This window comes from Topomyia yanbarensis, chromosome 1 (assembly GCF_030247195.1).
Source record: "Topomyia yanbarensis strain Yona2022 chromosome 1, ASM3024719v1, whole genome shotgun sequence".
Classification (NCBI taxonomy): domain Eukaryota; kingdom Metazoa; phylum Arthropoda; class Insecta; order Diptera; family Culicidae; genus Topomyia; species Topomyia yanbarensis.
Genome location: NC_080670.1, coordinates 24,083,750 through 24,109,496, shown reverse-complemented (window position 1 = coordinate 24,109,496; position 25,747 = coordinate 24,083,750). Strand labels below are relative to the sequence as shown.

Genomic DNA, 25,747 nt, shown 5'->3' with positions numbered 1-25,747 from the left:
TCAACCCGTACCTTCAAATAAATAAATAAATATTTCATTTCAATGATAGTAATGACGTTTTTGTTTGAAGCGAAACTGAGTTAGTTTCTAATCCCAACTGCAGTCAAAACCCACTGAGATGCCCAAAAAAAATGTTTCAAAATCGTTCAACACGGGTCCAACGATGGACGTCTCTTGGACGGCGTCCAACATTGGTCCTTCGTTTGACGATTTTGAAACCAACCGTTCTTAGCGGGAATGCATGAACTGACAGCGGTTGGGGTTAGAACCTGACTCAGAACCAGAACTCGGCCAGTCTGTCGGCTCAAAAGCAACAACCGTTTATGGCAAAACTTTTCGCCATGCTGTTATTAACGGGATTTCCTGCCGAATTTCTGCCAGGCACGCACCGGCAGTACCGGTATTGTACCGCCTTCGCTGTATTTTTTTAATGTTATGTATATTTATGACATTATATAAATGATAAATAATATCTACTATGATCATGTCTACTGGCTGTTGCACATTGAATATTTGGATATTTTCATGAAATTTGAAGAAAACATGCAGGCGCCCTTTCATTTGGTTTCTATGCGCATATTTGCTGAGCCCTGACAAGCTCGCCCATTTACCCAACCCTACTTAGCAAGACAGAGCAGTTCAGGGGGCGCTGTCTAGCAAGTATTTCGTACCCAACATCAGCTGGACCGGACCTGATTATCACGGTTAAACAGCAATAAATTATAACTTTCACAAATATGTCAACGACTAGTACACGAGACAAGCGAAACCGCTTACCCTATATTCTCTTTTTGGGGTGAAGTAACCAAACAACGGGGTCCAAAGAGCTGGACCGAGACGAGATGTTGGGTACGCGCAAAATATATGTGATTTGTCAACCACAGCCTATTCCTGAGTCAGTTTAGCTCATTTACTGCGCCCTTCTGCAATTTATGTTCACGGCATAGCCTTTTGCCTTTCTCATATAAAGAAAGGCTATGCAATCACTGTAAAAATCGACTTCTTAACCGAGGCCCAGAGGGCCGAGTGTCATACACCATTCGATTCAGTTCGTCGAGATCGGCAAATGTCTGTGTGTGTATGTATGTGTGTGTATGCGTGTGTCATTTAAACTCACACAATTTTCTCAGAGATGGCTGAACCGATTTTCGCAAACTTAGTTTCATCTGAAAGGTATAACGCTCCCATAAGCTGCTATTGAATTTTTAGTTGATCCGACTTCCGGTTCCGGAGTTACGGGTTGAAGAGTGCGGTCACACAGCAAATTCCCATATAAACTGGTACCACCATGATGATTAAATGGTGTAAAACATATTAAAATTGATGTAACATTACTCTAGTTTGCGGGTCTGGAGCACTAATGATCAATCAAAGCAGCTTTGACCACATTGGCCACCTATGACGGTTCATGACGCCCCCGGGGAACCCGCCAAGTTCCTAAGCTAATATCACACCCATTCCACAACGAATTCTCTACCGATTTTTATAAACTTGATTTCAAATGAAAGATACAGTAATGCCATTGACTGCTGCTGAATTTCATTCGGTTCTGACTCTTGCTTCCGGAGTTACAGGGGTGTTAGTAAGGATACACTGGAATTTCCCATAAAAATCGGTACAATCGTAATACCTCATAGGCTAAAAACTATTGAAATGGTCACCAAATTACTTCTAATCGCAGATCTAGATCACTGATTGCCAATCAAACATTCTTTGAATATATTGTCCACTATCGACGATTCCGGAAGTCTGGAATTCCGGGTATATTCCACAATTAAAGTCACATCGCTTCATCGGTGATGACTGAACCGATTTTCTCAAACCAAGTCTCAAATGGAAAGCAAAATATGCAGTTGAGTATTGCGTCGCCGCAACTCCCCCCCACCTTGCCCTTACACCTCCCTCCTTCATCACTCCCCTCCTCTTGGACCACCCTCACGCCCGCATTTCCTTCATCCACCCCGTATACCGAAATAAGATGAAGGATTTCTGACGCATCCTCCACTCCCACTCTACTAACCCCCCATTCCCTACACGTTCAAACCCATTCCACCAACCTTTCATGAAGATAACATTGAACTCATGCTTATTAAGCTAATTAAATATTATTCCTTTGCCTTTCTTATATAGAAAGGTTATGCAATTGCTCCAAAAACCGACTTTCTAACCGAGGCTCGGAGGGCCGAGTCTCATATAACATTCGACTCAGTTCGCCGAGATCGCAAAATATGTGTGTATGTGTGTGTGTATGTATGCATGTATGTATGTATGTATGTATGTGTGTGTATGTGCGGATTTGTTAACAAAATGTACACATCGGTTTCTCGGAGATGGCTGAACCGATTTGTACAAACTAAGATTCAAATGAAAGGTATAATATTCCCATAGGTTGCTATTGAATTTCATTTTCAACCGACATCTTGTTCCGGATTACGAGTTGAAGAGTATGGTTACAAAACAAAATTTGTTGATTTGTCCACATCGGTCTCTCGGAATTTTCTGAACCGATTTTGACAAACTTAATTTTAAATGAAAGGTCCATCAGCTGCTGTTGAATTTTGTGTGGATCCGAGTTCTGGTTCCTAAATTACAGGGTGATACGTACGATCACGCAGCAAAACCCCATTCTAACGAATTCTGCGATGAATGTAAAAAGGTGAAATTTTTTTCCAAAATGTAAGCACAACTGTTGAATTTGTAGATCTAGGTCACCAACAGGCATTCAAATTGATTCGAGTGTGTATCTTCGTCGCGAGCGGTTGACTCTCGTAGAGCTCCCTTCGAGTCGGTTAATTTTCATCATTTTTGGCACAGTTTACTGTCTCCCGGTTGTCAAAAGTGTTAATAACGGTGCAATTTAACAATTATACAGAGTGAAGTGGTTTATAAAAGCATTTTTCGGCATATTTTCGACAGACGCGAGTGGTGACCGTTTGTGAAAATTGAATTCCGGCAAATGAAAAAATATCTTTTCCTCGCATTACGGGCCGTCGATTCCCGATGCAAGGACAATGAAAGTGTACAGAAAACATCTAGAAACACAGTGTACATTGTGAGAATGGTGAAAAATGGTTTTTCGGAGAAAAAAATTCGATCCGAAAAGTGAAAACATATGGCAATAAGAAAAATTGACATTCAAATAATTTGCGTTTCACCAGCGACTAGCGACTACCAGGTGTCGCCCAAAATTCTTCGCCCGAAAAATAGGTGGCAAACCAGCCGGTCGGTGCTTAGCTAATTTCGTCCGCATCCCTTGTCACCTTTTTTATTGAGTGCTTCATCGGCGGTGCTATCTTTAAAAATGAGCCGCCTTGGATATTCAACTGTTTTTTTTTACTGTATTATTTTATTGCAAAAGAGTAGAGGTTTTGAGTCTTTTATATTCGGGATTGCAGATATTTTGTCGCATGTAAATTTTGGGTGTTCGTTGATGTGATGGCGCTGTAAGGGAACACGTATCTGCCGGTCGGCAAACTTGTCTGTGGACTGAGCAAACTAATTTTTATGTTTCTTTAGGGTTTGTTTTATCAACGGGGGAACTGATTCACAGAGCATTCCATGTGCTTTGGGAAAACACGTGGCCTTATTTGAGTGGAATGATGACTTTAATCATGTATAAGGTTTGAGCATTGACAATTCGCGAGAGGGATCGGGGACCGGTTGGCAATTACCTTCAGTAATGTCAGCACGAATAATAAGTGTTTTGCTGTCATTTTCATTGCTTAGTTTTCTATTCTATCGCATGCCTCCACGCGAGTCTAAGTCTATTGATGACATTTGGTCCTTAGACCGGCGACGACTGGGAGCTATCAGCCTTCTGCCGATAGTAGCAGAATGAGAGTATGCGATATAGCCGAGAAAACAATGCCGTAAAAGTTGTTCGGAAATCAGCGCCAATAAGACTTTAATTTGACTAGTGTCGATGATCGCGGGTCAATACCTATTGAAAATTCGCCGCGTCTGTTTTAATGAATCTAATTTCAAGTTCCGTTATTGGTAACAAGCCCGTGCATCAGGTTAACGATCCTCTGTATTTCCCTTCAATGTTCGATATAATCGTTCGTATACGTGCATTTCACAAACAATCCGATATTAGAAATAGGAAATCTTTTCGTTGATTTATAACATCTAGAGCTATCATAACTCTGTCTGTATAACGTTTTATCACTCGGTAGTTTGTAACCCAAAAAATATATCGTAGAGAAGGAATAGCGAAATTAGTCTAAATAATGTCGCAATAAATAGTGATCCGGCCCATTACACAGATAAGATTAGCTTTTCTAGGCAATACTCCCACGATCGGCTGTGTGGATGTGAAATTGCTTTTGTTTAGAAAACATAGGATACTCTCGGTAGATCTTATTTTTCGAGCGATCGTGTTCTCGAAAACTAACTGAACTACTACCTAATAAACTATGCTATACAGGTCGCATCGCTTGCTTGGAGCGAATCCTAGACCCTATTCCCTTCCAAACCACCAACTCCGCGATACCTGTGGAAGATTCTGATGAACCTTCTGCATAAGATTCCTCATTTTATTCAAACGATCGCCGGGTAAAATCAGCACCGACACGATAGAAACCACGAAAAAATTCGTTGTGTGATTGAATATTATATAAGCAGTGCTCCTTATAGCCGGCTATCCGGAGTTCAAGATGCTTATTTTGCTAATCGTATTAATACAACAAATGATAAATTTCCCAAATTCTCGGCAGCCGGCTGCCTAGAGCAATTATTACATGATAACGCTATTGGCACACTTACTAACAACTCTCCCCATCCCGTGCTACATGTGGAGATGCAGAGGATTCCTCGGTCTCTAGTAGCAACATGTATCGGACTAACATTCCTTCCTTTCCCAGAAGATCTGCATTCGGACGTGGCCGGCGTCGGTATTGATCAGCATGCAGGGATCAGAATAGATTGTACAATGTGGCTCATCATGTTATTCCCAAGCATGTTGTTCCAATGAACATTTTGCAACCTAATTTGGTTCTGATCAATAACGGAGTAGCAACTACGGGCGATCTCTTATGCTTATGCTTATGCTAGGTCACCAACAGTCATTCAAATTCTCTTTGGCCACACTGGCCACCATCGACGGATCCGGAAGCATCCAAATTCAGAATAACGGTTATATTGGTTTCTCAAAAATGGCTGGACCAATTTGATCAACTTAGTCTCAAATGAAAGGTGTTGCGTCCCCGGAAACTGATATTAAATTCCATCTCCATCCGACTTCCGGCTCCGGAGTTACGGGTTGTGGAGTGCGATCACATAGAAAACTCCGATTCAAACCGATACCGCGATGAATGCAAAAAGGTGCTCTTATATATACTTACCAAGTGTAATAAGAATGAAAGACATTTCCATAATGTTATATTGTACGAACCAGCTATTAAATCATAGTTTGGAGAAATGAGAAAGGCACAATTGCACCTCTAGGTGGATTAAAACAGGTTTTTGCAAATGGCGATTGCTAAAGGGCGAAATCACGATTGGGATGCAAATTGAACGTAAGCATTCTTTTAGTTTCTACCCACTAAAAACATATAGGAATCAAATTCTTTGTTATATTGTTATAAGGTTTAACCAAGGATGCTTTAGGAGAAACATGGTCATAAAGTAATTTATACCTACAATAAACGCTACATTTAGAAAAGCATAGTCGAATATTGAAACTATTTTTTCTCCATTTGTGTACATTGCGACTTAGGTCCTAATGAAAGATCTGTTTCGAAATCGTTGATCACACTAATACAGTTACATATTGAAAATTACTCTATTCGCTAATAGGTGGCTCCGCAATCGCATAGTATCGCACTAAAATGATTCCATAGAATCCCACACTACTTTTACAGTGAACGGCAAGTTACGGCGGGTAGCCTAGAACAAAGCTCCAGCATCTAGTTTAACCCGTTTAGCCATCTTTTCGTCTACTGGGAAATAATGAGAATGCAAACCACATCTGTTCAGAAAAGCAATCCGTCCCAATGCAGAATAAGACATAAAATTAATTAAAATGCTGTAAATCTGGGAATGTTCTTACATATGTATGATACAAAAAGTCATGGGAAAGGTATATTATTAGCATATTTTTGGATGCCATTGAACATGTATCAGAGAAAGGTATTTATAAATTATTTTCTTAGGGGTTATTCTGTGATGCATCGTTATCCTGTTATACCAAAACTGCAATTGATTTAGCTATCTTTTAGTTCGGATCCGACACCTGTAATCCGCTTCTTAGAATGCAGCGAACATCCTCAAACCTAGACTACTTGACTTGTTGAACCGCAGGACTGAGACTTCACTTGTTGAACCATGATTTTAGATGATATGCTATCCATCTTGTGAATTTTTTTCAAGTGTTCTCCCAGATTGTAATTACACCTAAAATAAATTATTACTAAGTCTTATGACGCAATCCAAATGCATAATGTCACTTACCGAAAGCCAGAACTACACAATGGACACCTAACCTTCTCACCGCTGTGTGTCGTCATATGCAACCGTAAGTGACTGGGACGGCTAAATAACTTAAGGCAAATTATGCATTTGTGTTTGTAGTAATTTTCCTCGTGACTTTTCATGTGTCGCTGCAACGTCTTTCGCCAACCCATGGTTTTACCACAAATTTTACAGGAAAATACTCTTCCTTCGTGGATCGATTCCTTGTGTGCGTCAAGTGCCCTTTTTCTGTTAAACGAGCGTTGACATGTGGAGCATTTGTATAAACCCTCGGTCGGACAGGGTTCGGACAGTACTCGACGATCTAACACCAACGGATCCGGTAAGTCGTAATTTACCAGGTTGTTTTGAATTTCATCTTCAACCTCCAAAAACGGGGTCGTCTCATTGTCTATGTGGGAATCATCTAGTTCGTTTGATGATACACTATCGGACATCTCAAAACAGTGATCAATTTCTATCTCATTTTCTCCTTTTATAAATAAACCGACGGTTTGCTGCGAGGATTCAGAGAACATTTTTTGCAACTTATGCTGTGCCAATTTGCAGTCTTTGATAAAATTGGTGGTAGATTTGACAATATGCAAGCATTTATTACAAACACCAGTTGGAAGTCCTTCCAGAAAGCGTCCACTGCCTAGGCAGAGTTGCAACAATTCTTCCGATTCCATCAAATCTCCCAGATGGTTCTGAATCGGATATTTTTGCTTCACTCCACAAAAGCGGCAATGTACCTGCAACGGATCGCAACCATCTGCGGGGAGAGGTCCTTGTTTGCTTTCCGGCAAGCCCAGTTCGATCTTGTTGGTAGGAAGATTTATGGAAGGCACACTGTTAGCCTTTACCAACAGTGCCTCACCATTTCGTTTCAACTGATCCTCACGGAAGTGTGTTACACAAATATGTGTATCTTGCAAGGAAGAACTACTACCGAAGACATTCCAGGGTGCATCCCGCCACCATTGCGCAAGGATTGGTGTGCAAGTTACACCGACTAGCAGCGTCTTACCTGTGCTATCATGCTTAGAGTGGCATCCAGGAATCGCACAAGACTTTGGCATTATTTATTGAAATTTTAAATCCTAGCGAGAGACGGCAATGTAGTGGCGTACAATATTTACTTGAAATCTGACTTCAATGAAGAAAAATATTCCAAAACTCAAAAATGTTTGCAGATTACACTGTTCAGTTACTGACTGACAAGCTCATTTACAACCACAGATGCAAAGTCACACCAAAGGCGGAGCTTGGTTTGTTTTCATCACGAAAACATCGCATTTCTAGGCTGCTGATTCAAAACGTCCTAAGGAACAAACAATAACCAATTAAGATTTCTGACAGCTATACACTGATAAAATCAAGTACCCATTAATGCGTAGAAAACTACGCATTTTCTATAAAAGTGGAATAACCCATTAAATGGGTAAAGCGTTTGTACCCATAAATGAGTACAGACCTGGTACGTTAACCTGGGTATGTTTCACCCATTATTTTTTCGCAGAACTGTTACAACAAAATGCGTAAAAAATGCCCATTCATGAAATTCGCGCCAGAATGAAAAATACTGCCAAATAGAATTATTTCTGAATTAAAAAAAAACATAAAATAACATTCATTTCATATTATTGTTTCCTTATAAAATTATAGGAATCTAGATAGAAATCCTCTTCTAAAACTACTTAACAAAATAAAACCGCCAACTGGATATATTTTTGATGGCTGGATCTGTTGGCTGCTCCAAAAATGCCGAACTGGCGCATATTTTCAACATCCTAAGTAGTCTAAACAGACGTTGTTTTCGGAGCATCGCCGAAATGTTCCGTTTCCGCCACGGACTCCGATGCAGGGCGATAATATGCAGGTTCCACTACGATCCTTAGTTTGCAGGTTAACTCGCTTGAAATAATACTTAAGGATTTTTCACCCATTATCAAGATCAATATACCCATTGACATTACCTCGTCGAGTAGTTGTGAAATGGATAAAAAGTACTCATTGTTAGAAACAAAAAAATACCCATTTTCTGACAGCTCGAATAACTTCCGAAAATGGACAATTTGAATACATAAAATGGGTAAAGTTTTTTTACCGTGTAGAGTTTTATGCAAACCCGGTTAGAAATCTACAGTAGCGTTTACCCTACAAACAACAATAAATCTATAGATATTATGGTTATTACTGTTTCAACATAGTTCAATGTAGAGTTCTCGCAGAAGATTTACAATAAAAGTTCCTGTAACAACAAATTTTACTGTCCAGAAAAAATGGTACAGAAAATTCACGTTAAATGTTACTGTTTCTGAGCAAAAACTGTATGGAAAAAAGCAGATTTTTTAATGTTAAGATACATAACCACCCCCTTTTTTAATGTAAAAGTCGATTTTACATTAAAATTTACTGTAGAAACGTTGAAGTTTATTTGTTTGTGTATCGTAGCGATACATTAGACTTTATTGTAAATTATTATAAAATTACTGTATTGTCACAGTAAAAATTATGGTTTTGTTACTGTACATTTCTATTCGAGAATCATTTTACACACACTAATTGGGGGTTTGTTTTCCTCCAGCTGTCATATATAAAACAGCCAAATTAAAAAAATTAATTAGCTCGCCTAAATTCTTTATAATGGTGTTGAAATGCACTATGACGCTGTGAAACTTATTCCAGAGACGTACAATACCGATTTGTCAGGATCCATCATGAAAATAATCCGACCGTAAAGCTATTTGCGATTTGTTTTCCTCCACCTGTGACAGGTGGAGGAAAACAAACCTGTTGAACACACTAATACAGTTACAGATTGTTACAGATTCCATATAATAATTTGCATAAAATCAGATGCAAAGTCAAGAGAGTTCTATGGTTCTATCAAATACAAATATTCATTTGAATTTGGTTCTATATAATTCATACGTCGTTGGTTCATATATGACTGACAGTTTTTCATATGCCAGCTGGAGGAAAACAAACCCTTCTATTAGTGTGTGATAGTGTCGCCCTATTGATTATTTCTTTCGTTACACATATCCCACTCCCATTTCGCCATCGATTTTGATCGGGTTTTTTTTTATATCAATCATTGTTAATGTTTACAACTGGTTACAGCTTGATAATCATCAAAAATTACAAAAAAAAGTTTGTTTACAAAAATCTCATCAGCCCCTTTGAAGAATTAATATTGATATGTTCTGTTTGCACCTATTCTCAAATAATAGTGGTTCATGAATCAACGAAGCATTCTAGTAAATGATTTTGCTATTTTTCATATTGAATCGATAATTCTGGATAAATTCTCTGAAATCTGGATCAGACAAAAATAAATCTGTATGTCCTGACAACGCTTAAAAAACCTGGAAGAATCCAAATAAATCTGAAAGGAAGGCACCCCTGGTTGAACCTAAAAATAACCCATACAAGCAGGATTTTATTTATGCATCGATAGCATACTTCTCTATCGGCCTCTCGTTTCTTCTGCTTTAAATTTTATGCATTAGACATATTCGGTATATCCAATCATTGAATGCTTACTAGAAGCAAATATATTTGTATTTGCTAGAAGTATATGCATGAAAATGTATAAAAATTACAGCAGAAGAAAAGAGACGGGAATAGAAAGTATGCTAACTATGCATATTTTTGTTTCTCAATGCACATTTCCATTTCCCAGATTAACAGTTTTTAATGTTGAATGTAAAAAGAGTTATGGTTCATTTGACAAAATTGTTAATGCAGGGAGGGCCACCAAAAACGTTTTCAATTTCAATTTCAAAAAATCTTTATGGTGCATTGAAAATATGTATTGTGTATCCGATTCGATCTGTGTCTGCGCTTGAAAATCTGCTTCATACAGATAAATCTAAAGCCATACACAAATGACGTAGCTTTTTTTCGGCGATTTTTGACCCCTCCCTCCCCCCTCGTAGCATTTGGTCACAAAATTCTAACCTCCCCATCGTTAATAACGTAGCATTTACCTACGCCCTCCCCCTCGTCCCGTGCAAAGCGGCCGGGGATAAAAAAATTACATATGTTTTTCAATTATTTGAAATACATGTTTGACTATCAACATTTTCATTAAAAAGGCAAATTGCGTTCAAAATAAGCCCATTCAATAACAAATATAGTGTTAATAATTTTTTTAAAATTTTATATGGCAAGGGGAGCATGAAGAGAAGTTCTCTCAGTTCACAATCCTGCAGCCGCCAATGATTCTAAGAAGCATACGTTCATCTTAATTAAATTACTAAATTTTGTTTGGTTGAATCCGAAGTGAAAATTTAATTCAGCTACCAAACTAAGTCTGCTAGCTGGCAACATTAGCTAACCAATGTAGCAAGTTAAATCCGCATACAAAATCTTTTCGTATTTTTACGAACTTGTAATTCCGCTAAACGTAAAATTTACCTCATGAAAAACCGCGTCAAAAGTAACTTGTTTAAATTTAAATTTATTTCTCTTGGGAATGGAGGATCATTAAGTTGTTTTCTCTAAACAATGGGTTTTAAACTTAATGCTACGTCGCACAACTTCTGACTCTACCCTCCCCCTCGTCACACTTCGTCACATATTTGGTATACCCTCCCTACCCCCCAAAATGCTACGTCATTCATGCATGGCCCCAATCTAAAATTGCAGCACTGCTGAAATGATTGTAATTCTCCTGCATGTAGGCAACATCAGACGTCTTCAAACGTCTTTCGTTGCCAACTGTGCTGATGGCAAGCAGACGTAAAAAAGGCAAAATGGCGTCGACGGGTTCACAAACACATACCAGTGCCAGCTTCGCTGCCAACTGCTGCAAGCTGATCTCGTCCGTGTAGTGGTCGGAGAGAAAGCAGCAAAAAGCTGGTACACTGTGCGTTTTGACAACCTCTGTGCCACATACAACCATACGACCGTACAGCCCCCGTGTGCGAGCGACCTGAGCTGGTTTGGTTCGAAGCAGCACTCGTAGTTTAATCGGTAAATTTACCCTGCAATCTAGTGTTCCGAGGATCAAATGTCCGCGCGGTGTGTAGTTAAGTGTCCGAAGCATACGATGTGGGTCAAGTTGGCCAGTTTAGTGTATCGGAAGCGGTTGGAAAACGCGCTGAAAAAGTGAGCCTTCGTACCCTCTTTCGTCGTAGTGGTTAGGCACCAGGTCCCCCTTTTTCGTATATGGGAAAAAGGAAAAAGCAGCTTTGTTCGGTGAGAAAGTGTATGTGGCTCACCTGGTGAGACGGTGAGTGCGCGAGTGGCGAAACGAACGCAGCATCAGCCAGAGCGGTTTGCTATAAGCGTAAAGGGTGCGGGCGCAAGCGAGTGAGTGAGTGTTGTGTCTTGCGGTGATTAGTGAGAGTTCGGTCTGCTGCTATCAATAATACTACGACTACCAGCAAGTTGGGTGCTTTTTTGTTCACCAGAATGGTGTGCGGTGTAGAAAATGAGCGAAATGAAATCACATTCATTGAACAGCGGAGAAGACAGAAACGGTAGGTAGCCAATGTTTTGGTTTTATTTTTAGAAGTAAAATGTCCATCGTTTGATAATTCATAATCTGAAGGAAGTTTAAGGTTTTTTGTGAATTGGTTTTGATTGTTTCAAAATTTTCAAGAACTACGGCAGAATCTCATTGCTGAAGTATTCTACATAAGTCTAGAACTGATATTGCCTCTACAGTCCAACTGATGCAATATAATTGAATTTCCAGAAGATATCGGAAAATAAATTTATATTAGTATATCAAAACTTCATTTGATTTTCTTTACGAATTCGTTACATTCAACAAATAGTAGAACGGGACTATTTCGCTACAAACGATAAGGGCATACTACAAATTCCATATTATTATTTTATTCCATTAGAAGCAAATCAAGCATGATTTTTGAAAACAGCGAAACTCGCACTTGACCCAAACAGAGAAAACGGCGATGACATTTTCGAAGTTTTGTTTTAAATGCTATTTAAAAACCATACCGATTTTTACACCAAATATTCATCCAAAATGCTCACCAAAGACGCCTTTCCATTGAATGGAACGAACATTCGCGATCAAGACATTTAAAAGAGCGGATTGAAGAAAAAATAAAGTTACGATGTTATTAGTACCACGCTCACAGTTTCGTCGTTTTACTTTCGTTGGTTTGGTATCTTTGTTGCACTTACGTTATTTCAGTTTCGTCAATTGTGGTAACTAATCTTATCATTTTTTAATCAATTCTATGACTGAACTGTTCCGCCGAGGCAGTATGCCAATGAGGACAACCAACATTTGTAGTTTGTCACTTCTGAGCAGTGTGTTGAAGACAAATAAAGGTTACGTTATTCTGAGCATCACTCTTACACTTTCGACATTTTTCAATTAGTCGATTTTAGTGTCTCATTTTTGCTCGCATTGTCACAAGTATTTAGATTTGATCTACTGTAGGATAGATTTAGATAATCAAAAATAAAATTGTGCTGAAAGTGCATTAGTGGTGCTTAGAATAACATTACTTGCATTCTTTTTCTCTAAAATATTTGCTAGAATTAAGGAACTGCGTGCTCTTGTTCCCCTTATAGGAACATTACCTATATTGAGCATTTTAGTAGAAAAATTGTAGTATATTTTAATGATTTAGTTACAAAAACCGATTAAATTAAAATAACGTATGTGTTACAGCAGTACCAAACCTAACGTAACTAACATGACGAAACTGTATTTATGCACTGTTGACGTGTCAGTTGTTTGTTCGTCATTATTTCGATTGCGCATTTTTCAGCTGCATTACCGAATAATGAAACGAATGTTTGTCAGCATGTACATTAAGATGCGTAGAATGCGGGGGAGTGATAATCTCAGTTTGTTTACATTTGTTAGTTACGGTGTTTTCAAAAATCATGCTTGAAATGATGTTGATCAAAAGGAAACAAAATGATTTTAATGAGTTTTTTTTAACTTCATTTTAATGAGTTTTTTTAACTTCTAAACAAAGTCAAATGGACAGCTGAATCATAATCCAAGATGTAGAGTAACCATACGCAATAACTGTTAATCTAAGCGGAAATCTTTCTGAACGAAGATCAGTAAGGTCGAACGCGACGAAGACGATCCTGACCGAGCTACCCGCATGGACGTTAGTAGCGTGTAAATGTCGTGTTACAGGAAGGATCCACTGATGATAACACTTACAAGATGCTCTTCCCAAGAAACGTTTTCATACAAAACATCAAAGGGAAACTGAAACGTCTGCTGAAGACTTGAACTTCATATGCGGACAACGATCCGCTCCGGTTTGTCAGTTGTGACCAATAATTACAGACTGTGGATTGGTAAATCTGTACTTGTTAAATGGACCGATGGTATGTGGTCTACTAATTTGCGCTGAGAAGCTTGGTGCAACAGTCGATACTTTCGAAATAGGAGACTTTATGGTGCAAAGAATACCGTCTACTCTGATACTCCTATCTTTAACCTTTTAGGTTTCAGCATGTGATTACGCATCATTGCGAGAGACGCCAGTTCCGTTTCGACCTCAGGCAGTGACTTTGTTTGGTGAACCAAGAAGGATATTTCTTTAGAGAATCTACAGTCAGTGAGAATACGCTTCGAGCTTACGCCTTTCTGGACGAGGAATAAGAACTTACGTTGATGGAGCCAAGTTTGGTTGACGAACTAGGCCCACTATGTTCCCTGGAGGTCTGGAGGTCCTATAAGAACGGAAGATTTTTCTTAAAAATCAATTCATACCTTCCGAAGAGTATAGTTATGAGTTCTTTTACATGTGGAAAAAGTCAAAGTGTCGAGGTGTTATCGAGTAAAGACTGACATAGGAGAGCAGAATATGATGCAACTTCATGTGTCTGTGGATGCCTCGGAGAACGTATTTGCTGCGGTTGCGTATCTGCGGTTTGAAATTATTGGTAGTGTAAATTTATCGGGACGAACACACCGGTAGCGATTTTCGTCGATTCCAAGACTAGAACTTCAAGCAGTGATAATTAGTCTGCCATGGCGACACACAAGCTTAAACCCACGCAAAGTTTCCTCTGGATGGACTCGCACGATGTTCTGTGCTGGTTTAATTTTCCGATTACCGAAAATACAGCCAGTTCGTGGCAGTGCGAGTCAGTGAATTACTGGAGATGACGGAACTGAACGAATGGAACTGAATTCCGTCAAAATTAAACGTGGCTGATGATGGCACGAAATGACAGAATCTTTCAGATTTGTCACCTAAAGGCCGATGGTTTCGCGGTCTGGATTTTTTTGCGGGAGGCAAGAGAGCAGTGGCCTGTCATAGCATCAAAATTCAGTTAGACCACTGAAGAAAAGCGTATACATGTACTCCATCACTCTGTATAGACTCCTCTGTTTTGGAGGGATGATTTCTCGAAGTGAAAAAGGTGTCCAGCATATTTCCTCAAAAAACTTGCAGAAAACCCATTGTCACCAGTCCACTGCTTCAACTGGAATTTTGGGAAAGCAGAACTGTAAATTCCGAAGCAAGCTGCTGAGTTTGCTGCAGATATAGAGCGACTGAAGAAAGGGAACATTGCGGCGTGGAAAAGAATACAGCCAAAGAGTAGCTCGCTCAGTCCCGCACTGGACGAAGATGGGCTGCTGCGAATGAAGTGCCGTATAGACGCCGGCGGACTTGCAGAGGATGGTACGACACGCCCGATACTGTTGCCGAAACGTCATCCAGCAGCAGACCTCTTCATCCCACATGAACCACCAGACCATGCTCAACGAAGTGCGCCGTAGATTCTACGTACCTCAGTTCCGTTCTGTATACCGTCAGGTGTGGGTCGCTGTCAACTCGGCAAGAACCATCAAGCAATGTCAGCTGCACCAGAAATGTCTGCCCTTCCGCTTATTCGATTAAAGACCTTCTATTATCCGTTCTCCTATGTCGCTATCGATTACTCTGTTGACCGGAGGACTGACGATGGGGTATGATAATCACCTGTCTGACCGTACGAGCAATACATCTAGAGGTGGCTCCCAGCCCTTTCAACAGACTCGAGCATTCTCTTTATTAGAAACTTTATTGTCAGAAAAGGCGCCCAGGTAGAAATAATCAGCGACCGCAGAACCAATTTGGGAACGCCTTGTTCAAACCGTTAAAAGAAGTCTTCAAGCACACCCAACTCACAAGCGCACCCACCGATAGGCTACTGAGGAATATGCAAAGTGAGGTCGAATTAATCGTTAACTCTTCAGCCGCTGCTAGAATTGTCGCAAGACCACAAACTGCTAATTCCGAATATTTTTCTGATCGGATGACCCGACGGTTTTAAGTCTCCGATTGTGTTCGACGACACTAGCCATGCACTGAAACACACCTGGAAGATGTCGCAGGTCTACGCCAAAAGAATCTGGTGACGTTGACTACCATCCCTGACCCGAAGGATGAAATGGTTTCTTCATGTTAAACATGTGGCTGAAGGAGACATCGTTGTCATCGAAACCTTACCGAGAAACTGCTGGCCGAAAGGTTGTGTGTTTCGTGCAGTCCAGCTTAAGTGCAGACCGCTACTGGAATCCTGGAGAGACCAGCGGTGAAGCTCGCCGTTTTGGATATTGGGGCAACCGCAAGTACGTCGGACCAGTGATCTCGAAGTACTGGCGGCAAGTGTCGCCACTGCTCATTGCTTCGCACCATTCATCCAAGCGCAATGAGGGAGCACATCTATGTTGAACATTTTTTTCCGCGTGGTCGCCTCTATTTAGGTTGCCGCTGCCGTAAGTATGATCGAACAGAAGAAGATAGAACATCAGTGAGGGTGGAGAATAGATAAAACAAGACACTGTGAAGTCGTGTATCGAACCTTTCTAAATCTAAACCAAAAATTACTTATGATGAATCTTGACCCACTCGGATTGATCAGCCACTTCACGATGTTGCTTTGAATCAGCTTTCAAGGATTGAGGAGATCATATCGACTGGGATGAGCAGATCTATTATTCTTATTTTGAAACATGACTGATGGCTGCGGGTCCTTCCTAGAGTGTCCGATATGGAGATAGGCATAGCGTAGTTGGTAGATCGATTGCCTTGTACGCACTTCACCTGGGTTCGATTCCCAACCCCGCACGGCTTCATTCGGATCATCGACGGTATAGTCAATATGTGGCAGTGCCTATAAGCGTAACGACAAACCTGTGGGAAAGATAAGGGGTGATAGGAAAAGGCACACCTGATCTCACCCTAGCGGAGGATTCCGTGGGCATGATGTGTCCTGGAAACCAAATGAGAATTGCCAAACTGTTGGAATTATCACCATAGAACGTTTCGACCACGCTTACAATTCAATCTTAGGGCTCTTGAGCTGGTCACCGATACGAACAAGTTTAGTTTAGTGGTCTGTTCTTCTAAAGACTAGCATATGTCCTAAAAGCCATCAGAAACGTTCAGAGAATCATTCGGATGATCACTCACCCATGTCGAAGCAGTTCAGTCAGAATGGTGCTTGTACAAGATATCCTAGAGAAACATATATGCCGAGGAGATTTCAATAACACCTCCAACCTACCGGAGTAACCAGGAGACAATATTCGGAAGAGTAACCTTCGTTTCCGCCTCTATCTATTGACGATATTCTGAAGAGCATTTATAGCATGGTGTTCCTCCTGTCAAACTCATCCGAAATTAGTGGTGGAGTTTGGTTGATTTCTACCAGGATTCCGGCACGAACGAAAGAACCGATTTTACTTGAGGTATTATGGCGAAAACTAGACGAGAGTTATGGCTGATTGGATTGAAATGTTACTTGCGTAGATCTATAGTAAAAACTGCATTGATATTCAGCTGTTTCGACATTTTTATTTGCAGGTAAACAAATTGTTTACACATGTAATTGGGAGGGGAAAAATCTCTAGGCTTAAGGAGTGGGCAGAATAGTGGAAAATGGCGAATGTACGGTCAAATATCTCAAGATCTTTTCTTTTAGTAATATCGCTTTATTCTGTTTTCTATCTGTTTATTTTTAGGGGAATTCAAGTGACTCAGAATTTAGTATGCTGAAGTGATAGAGATGATGAAGAAATAGAGGAATTTATCAGTGCTGTTTCAGTGGGAGATTCATTTTTTTAACCTTCCGGCAGTCGCGCTAGTGCACTGAGTGTACGCTGCTCTGAAAACCTAGCAGAGTCGTCTTAGAGCAGCTGCGGCTGCTCGTTCAGTGAGCCATTTGTGCGACTTCTGGAGGGTTAAATAAAAAGAATCGTGAAATTTCACTGTGTTGAAGCGGCATGGGATGAGATTGCAATCTACAATTAGCGTCACATACAGCAAACAGAACAATTGAAATTTTTCCTGTAGTTATGCAACCAAGTTTCATGCTGCAGTAAATTTTTAAATTTTACGTGTTTGCCATTCATAAATCCAAGACAAAGTGGTACGTGCTACATTTAGGAACAATGTCGATTTTATACCACATTGGAACGGTAAGTTCCGGTACGTTGCAGATAAGATCTCCCAAATAGCTTGCATTGTGTCGCGTGTGACATTACATGCTGTGGAAAAGGCAATTAGAAATTGAAAAGCTATTGATGCTTGCGAGTCACCAGTAGCGAGATACCTCAGTGCCTTTGCCAAACGAATTCCTGGACTTAAAACCTTCACACTTTACTTGGTAAGTTTTGGACGGACGAATTTCAATAACATCTTATAATCTTCTGGGCTCATTCTGAAGTATTTGAAAAACGATTCTGGATCTTGTTTGAACTTCATCGTGAAGGTACTGTAAACACCATGTCAATTTCGAATTGGAAATTAAATTTACCTCAATATGTGATTCAACAAACATTTTTTGAGCTGTATTTTTCGTTTTGTTTGTAATATGTGGGAAATTTGAAGATAGTAGCAGCGACTCCACATAAATACAAAGTTGACAATTCTTAATCAATCGTTGCAAAAAGTAATTTTCCATTTGTTTACTCTGATCATTGGCGTCATAATATATTAAAGGTGTCCCGATTAGTTATATTTTTGTTACGGAGAGTTTTATAGAAATACAAAATGCAAATTCATTCACACATGTCGTATTTGTTTTTGACTCGATTGTACACAAATGTAATGTTTTACGAGTGCAGTGCTACTAAAAAAAGGGAAAATGCTGGCAGAGAAATGCGAAAACCTGTACTATATCCATCTTGGTTCGATAGATATTTTTTACGCTGCAATGAAGCGCGGGGGTGATCCAGTATCGTGTAATGTTCTGTAATCAAGCGTGCTATAAAAAGCCGAGACACATCATTAAATCCATAAGCACTTTTTAAAATGCTGGAGGCATGAAATAAAAATGTATGAAAATCCAGCCTTAAGAGCTAAATTTAAGATTTACAAGGATTCTTATTTGTCTACAGTTTTCAAAGAACAGTAAAAGTTATTCCTATATGGGAAACATCAGAGTCCATTCTTCCTGGTCCAAGAGAGCATAGTGATATGTCGTGTTGAGTGACGAGGCTCTTTTCAAAATTTCTACAAAAGAGTAATAGATCCATTGTACATTAATTGTTGTAACTAAATGCAAAGCAGTACCGCCAAAGAGATACAAGTCGAAAGAGACACACCATTTTGTCCCGTCCAGTGCGATTTTAAATATTTGTTCACTGGAACAAGCAACTTCCTGCTTCGGTGGCTCAAAGAATGACAAACTCGAATCGGTGATTACACCATCGATCTCAACTCTGTGAGCGGGCATGTAAACGTACTAGTCCTTAATGAAAATCTTGTCGTCAGTAAGGTAATTTGCTTGATTTGTGTAGAATTTCACAATTCTGCCACGGCTGAAAATTTCTACATCAGATCTCTCGAAAACGTTAGCGAAATATCTTTGATCCAAAAGAAGATCACCTATGGTCCGACCGAGCTCAATGTAATATAGTTTGAAACGGAAAGTCGGAGTCTTTGTTGACGAATTCTTTTCCGAAAATTCCATAAGTAATTTAATTTAAACCAATTTATTCCTATACCAACTTGAATGTCCAGCGAATTTTCAGTAGAGATTGATCTATATTTGGCGAAATATCGACCGGTTTCCCTGCCTATGCGCAAATATACAAATAGTGCTCTGGGGGTCTTAACAAAAGCAATATATTTTAGTGAGAGATCTATGCGCGATACTGGTTTCTATGATAAAAGCTCATCTTTTATTTTTAGGGATTCAATTTTATATGACTCATTTTTATTGTTTGTTTCAATTATAGAGGGTATTAAGTCTTTTTCAGATTTTCTCTAACCCTTTGTGCGGGATTGTAAATCGAACCCAAAAGACCTACGTACCATGCAAATTGATTTACCGGCTACGCTACACCCGCCCCTTACACGTTTGATTGATGTAATTTATCATTTTCGCTTTTCTAACCAATTTTTTCCCTTCTCTCTCTCGTGTAGGCTATGAATCCTATGAATAGATTCATCTGTACGACACAAAACGCAGAATGAACAGCGCTGGTAGCACTGCGAGCAGCAACTAACCGTGCGAACGCAGGCCCAAGTATCACCACCGAGAAGCATCAGGCAATATCAACAGAACCACAAAAAGTGTAAAATGTGTAAAAATCTTTGTGCATTCATGTGATTAGCGGTTCAAGTTTATTTTTCTTTTGGCAACAAGCGTGTATATCTGTGTCTGTGCTCGAGAAAAAGAAGTAAATCCAAACACATCTTAGGTGAAAAATTGAATATCAAATGAAACCAAATTGTGCAGTGTATCAATCAGCAGATCGGATCCCATGTGCACACTGACCGGTTCCGGAACCGGTAGCAACACTGGCCAGAGTCTGCTGAACTAGGACACCAGTTCGGGTGGCATAACACTAAAGCAGTAGCAACCGCAGCAGCAGTATCCTGTAGTAGAAATTTCCAGTTCTCCCCGGAGTCTGCCCGGAGGCCGTCGCACTTTTGCGTCCGCCTTGGCCGACATCCGCCTTGGTACGCCAATGAATCGTCGGCAATCGTTGGACAAGCCAGGTGAGCAAGGTGGAAATTCTATGCATTTCGGGGGGTTCCGTTCCAGTTACAGATTTGGTTTCGTTCGTTCCTGTTTCCCTCTTCTTCTTTTCCAAGTGACAAGAGGGATGAAAATATCTGCACTCTCATACAGCTACATATTGCCCGTCGTCTTTCTTTGTGACGAGCGTGATGGGGTTCCCCATACATGTAGTGCAAAAATGAGCAGGTGATGATGATCGATGTTGCGAGGGTTCAGTTACCGACCAGATGAGATCCGGCTAGTTTGTAAGATACTGAAGTCATCCAAACAGGTTACCTTCAGTCGAATGTCGAGCCTAATTTCAGTGATGCAAATTGAGCAGGCAACATTAAATGTTGAAATTTTCAACAGTTTGAAACTGCTAAAAATCAATTCATGTCTGTCTCCTATCGTGAGACGTGAGAAAACGCTAGAATAAAATGAGACAGATAGACGTTAGAGAAATATATTGCACGGATGAATGAATGAAAGTTGAAGCAAGTGAGCAAAACGGAGAAACGAAAACAACACGCATACAACGGAGAGGAGAGAGCAAAAAGATACGACACTGTGGTTGCCAGATTTGATGATTTTGCGAGCTACGAAATAAGATAAGAGTCGAGATTTCTTTCGTAAATATTTAATGTTGAACATTCGTAAATAGCGAATAGTGTAGCTCAAAATTTTATTCAACGTTTTGCATTCCTAAATTTTGCTTTGAAATGATTTTTTGCGTTATGGGGTATTCCTATCTTGTCAGCCCAAAGCCGTGGATCTTTTATTTAGTTTTAGCGGAGGAAAACGGAATGATATAATAAAATTTCTTTCAGTGTTTAAGTTTCTACTAGTCTTGATAAACGAAAATAATATTTCTTTTGGGAGATGCTCTTCTTCCTTTTGAGGCAGACCCTCGCCTAAAATTCAGTGAAATCAAGCCTCCTTTTGTTTTACCAGTGAGAGAATTGCAAGCAAGGATGCAAAAAAATCGTTCAATTCAAAATCGATCGAAGCTCTATTTAAATTTTATTCCTAATAATACTTTCTGATAAATACAGAGTGATAGAAAATCGGTTACTATGATTTGATGCCATAGCCTAGAAAAAATGTTCAAATAGTCAGGGCTCCGAAAATGGCAACCACAGGCAAAATTATTTTTTATCAAATTTTGCGTCAAATTGTTTGTTTTCCGTATGTATATAACCTCTTTTAATAAAAAATATGATTGGTGATCCCAGAAAAAAATTTCATGTCTGTCATTTATGAAAGTTTATTGATGCTACTGGCATGACCTGAAAGTAACTAACAGACCGTAAGGAGATAAAAAGGTAAACAAAATCCATACTTTCAACTTTTTGCTCGCAACCACATTTTTCTATCGTAGTCTAATTTAAATTTGATGATATTGCTTGAAAAATTTTGATGAATATGGACTATTGCTTATTTTCAGTTGTGAAGTAATGGAAACCGAATAACTTGTAACGCGACAGATCAAAAATTCAAAAAAGTTTTGTGGACCACACCAATAGCATGCATACAATGTCTAACCTGCATTTTTTCTTACTACTTTGAGTCTACTTTTTGAAACTGTATTGTGAAAACTTTAAAATTTTATTAATTTTTAAGAAAACACAGTTTATCTTATGTAACGTGACAGATTTTTTCTGCTGTAAAGCAATTCTATCAAGTTTGATTCAATTGCGTCAATATTGGTGACCATTTTTGATTCTGATGAAACCTTTTATGTTTCATGTATATGGGAGACTAAGTATTTTTCAATATTAAACAATGTTTATTCAAGAGTAATATTTAAAAAGGGCGTATGAGATTTTAAATGCACTACCTTCAATATATATTTTTCGAAAATCGCCATTTGTGCAGCAAAACTATACGATAGCGAGTTCTAGGGAATTAATTGTTCTGTGTGAATATTTTTGGTGAAATTTTTCAAAAAATGGCAAAAATATGTTAAAAATACAAATATATTGTTAAAAAAAACATAAAAAATACAATTACAGAAAAACAATGTTTTTTTGTTAACGAAAGCCTGTAAACTGATGAAACTATAACTGCACTATTAGGAAGTTATTAGTAAGAAAACATTTTTAACTTCAAGTATTCTTCTAAATTACTTAGTATTTGCCTGTCATAAATATAAATTTTATTATACAATATTAATACTAAATATAATTTTGAAGCAAAATGCTCTCAAGATTTTTCTTTCGAAATATTTTGATTTTTTTTTCAACAAGAATATCTAGTAGTGAAAATACGCCCTTTTAATAAGTTACTCACAAATACCAAACGCAAAAAAACATAACACGTTTAAAATTTAATTGCAAATAAAAAAAACTAAAATATAATGGCATCGCAGAGAAAATAACAAAAAGTTTTAACATATTTCAATAAATCTTTTAATTTTATTTTTATTTAATTTTTTTCTTTAAATAATTTAGTTAAAGAATGTATTTCGAAATGGGTTTACCCTCTCGCAGGTTGATGGGATTGACGGTATTGTAAACATCATCAAGCCACAATATATTCAATAGAGTTATCTAAATATAAGGACCTTCGCTCTTTTTAGTTTTTATTTGCACCAAGTTCTACTACTAGAGGTTAATTAGTTCTCATGTTAATAATCCACCAAACATTATGACTACTGAGGATTTGATTTATATAAGAAGCCCGCTTCAAGATGTTGATTACAATACGCCTCGATAGTGGTGTGTCGAGGAGGCCGGGAGGGCTGATATGAGCCTTTTGTCTGTTCTATACCTTTCCTCTATTCACCAGCTCATAACCAACAATCAACCAGTAACAAATAGATAATTGAGAAAGGATGTGCTATGTGTGGTGATTGGCTATTCAAATATTAGTAGTGTTTGAAGTACTAATGTATGTCTCATGTGATGATCATAACTTCAGCTGTATCTTGTACCTATCTAATCTATTACGTCTCTCATATATTGTCTTTTATTTCTTCTTTTCGAGTCCTATACTGCCATTCTACACCCGCCTTTAGCTGGGTCACCAAAGATGGTGATAGTGAACGTCTTAACACTCACACATTCTCAAACGCGGTCTCAGCGGGAACCTACAAAAATGCCATCGTGCACGCGATTACGAATCGGTCACGTCCGAAAGTCTATCCTTGATCCTAGAAGCCTAGGTCCATGCCTTCAGCTGGACCAATTAAGAAAATACGCCCATACCTATTAGACAACACGTCTCATGGCGACATGACCGGGAACCCTATCGATATAAACGATCCCACTCTCTGCCAGAATTCAAACCGCGCACTGAAAATTTAATATCAAACTCACGGTTCGCGCAACCATTCAAGAACACACGTTACAAAATCACGTCAGCGCACAAACGTTAGAGCCCCTCGCGATTTTCCAAGCAACATACGAACTCGCAAACATAATTACACCCCGGTGATAAGGTGAAAATCTCAGCACTCATAAACTTACCAACACGATCTCAGGTGTCAACCTACAAACTCCCGCGCTCGCGACATCATGAATCGGGATCGTCCGGAAGTATCTATCCTCGCTACAAACAATCTAGGTCCTTGTTAATTATTAAAAAAAATAATAAAATTGAAAAATAACTACCATATCCACTAGACAAAACGTTCCATGGCGACATGACCGGAAACTCTAGTGATATGGGGTAACTATCTCCCTGTCAGAATGTGATCCGTACACCGAAAACTAAAGATCAGAATGACGGTCCGCGAATATATAAATCGCCGCAGGGTTTCAAAATCGAATTTATACACGCGAAGTCACATACACGCGAGCACACGGGACAAACACGTCAACATACGAACGCTTAAGCCCTTCGCGATCATCTACGCACACCTATGCCCGCGATCGCGTAAACTTGAGAACACTGCGGCAATTGTGTGAACGTTTTAGTACTTACGAAGTTACAAACGCGATCTCAAACGCCAACCCGCAAATGTGCGATCATGAATCGGTCACGTCCGGAAATCTTTAACCTTTATTCTAGCATTTTAGGTCCATACATTCAGTTGGACCAATCAAAAAAAAATAAAGCTCATATCCACTAGACCACGCGTTCTACGACGACATGATTGGGATCTCTAATGATATGGAAGAACCCACTTCCTTCTGGAATCTGAACCGTACACAAAAAATTAAGTATCAGATTCACGGTCCGCGCGCGATCATTCTAGAACACACGCGAATATGCGAAAGGCACACGGTTATGAAATAGAATTTATGCACACGAAGTTACACGTTAGCACACGCGACATACAAACGCACACGCGATTGAGCACATTAACGTACAAATATTCGAGCCCTTCGCGATGATACACGCGATTCCGAGTCCCTACGCCCGCACATGCCTGAACCGTACAAAGAATATCACATTCAGAATCACGGCCCGCTACAATTGGCCTATTGCAGTGTTTTATTGGGCGACATTGCCTGTCTCGTCTGCAAATTGTAGTATGTGATTCTGACGGGGAGCCCTTCCGAGAACCTAGCTCTACAGCTCCAGTAGGACAACTCTCGAAAAAAAAAAAAAAAAGAATGTATTTAGAAATGGGTTTTCAATTCAAAATGCTGACGAGAAAAATTATCCTTCAAAATGCAGATGTTTTCAAGTTATTTTGGATTTTACTTTCGACATAATATGTTACTTCGTGAAATTACGACCTTTTCAAAAGTTTTTCACGTTTGTTCATCAAAGCCAATATGTTTTTCAAAATAAACATGAAATTTCCCGTTAATGCTCAGTTCCTAGATTAAGGATGATTTGTGTACGATTGTCTTGATATTCTTGCTTCAATGAAAATGCAGAACTGTAACGTGACAGATTCTGGTTGTAACGTGACAGATCATTGAGAATACACCATTACATTGAAATCAGTTTTTCTTCAGGAAAACTATATTTCAAACTCTTCCTTGCTTTCTAAGCTTCAACTTAAAACTGTTTTCATGCAAATTTGGGGGCCAACGGGACAGACTTTTTCTATTTAGTCGGGCAACCTCCAAACTAACTGCGAAAATTGTGTAACGTGACAGATTTATCAAAATGGCAATAAAGTGAAAACGGTTCATGATAGAAAAAAACTTTCTGTAGAAAAAATGTGCGGTTTAGTGACCTTAATAATGTTCAGTTGTGATAGAATATGGTTTTATTGTTTTTGTTGACTTATCTTATGAAATATGCGTAAAAATGTAACGTGACTGACAGAAGCCTTGACCATATTCACTATCACCGATCGGTATCAGACACTGCTAAAACTGGAATAAAAATCATAGAAGGAGAATATAGGAGACTCAATTTTCGATGATTT

At 39.1% G+C, this 25,747-nt stretch overlaps 2 protein-coding genes across 4 annotated transcripts in view; one reads left to right on the top strand and one right to left on the bottom strand.

Annotated features, from left to right (window-relative positions):
• Positions 1–6,068: 6,068 nt before the first annotated feature.
• Positions 6,069–7,699, bottom strand: LOC131677103 (zinc finger protein 267-like). The gene is made up of 2 exons (XM_058956698.1): positions 6,451–7,699; positions 6,069–6,393 (listed from the first exon to the last, which is right to left on the bottom strand). The coding sequence occupies exons 1-2, from the start codon at positions 7,530–7,532 to the stop codon at positions 6,273–6,275; spliced, it is 1,203 nt and encodes a 400-aa protein (XP_058812681.1). The 5' UTR covers positions 7,533–7,699; the 3' UTR covers positions 6,069–6,272.
• Positions 7,700–11,321: 3,622 nt separating this feature from the next.
• Positions 11,322–25,747, top strand: part of LOC131677102 (mucin-2) — a 130,109-nt gene continuing 115,683 nt past the window's right edge. For all 3 annotated transcript variants that reach the window (XR_009303283.1, XM_058956697.1, XM_058956693.1), the window contains exons 1-2: positions 11,322–11,945; positions 19,836–20,414. Coding sequence is in view for 2 of the 3 variants with exons in the window: in XM_058956697.1 (XP_058812680.1) it covers positions 20,384–20,414 (31 nt within the window). In the remaining variant the exon portion in view is untranslated. The remainder of the gene's footprint in view (positions 11,946–19,835; positions 20,415–25,747) is intronic.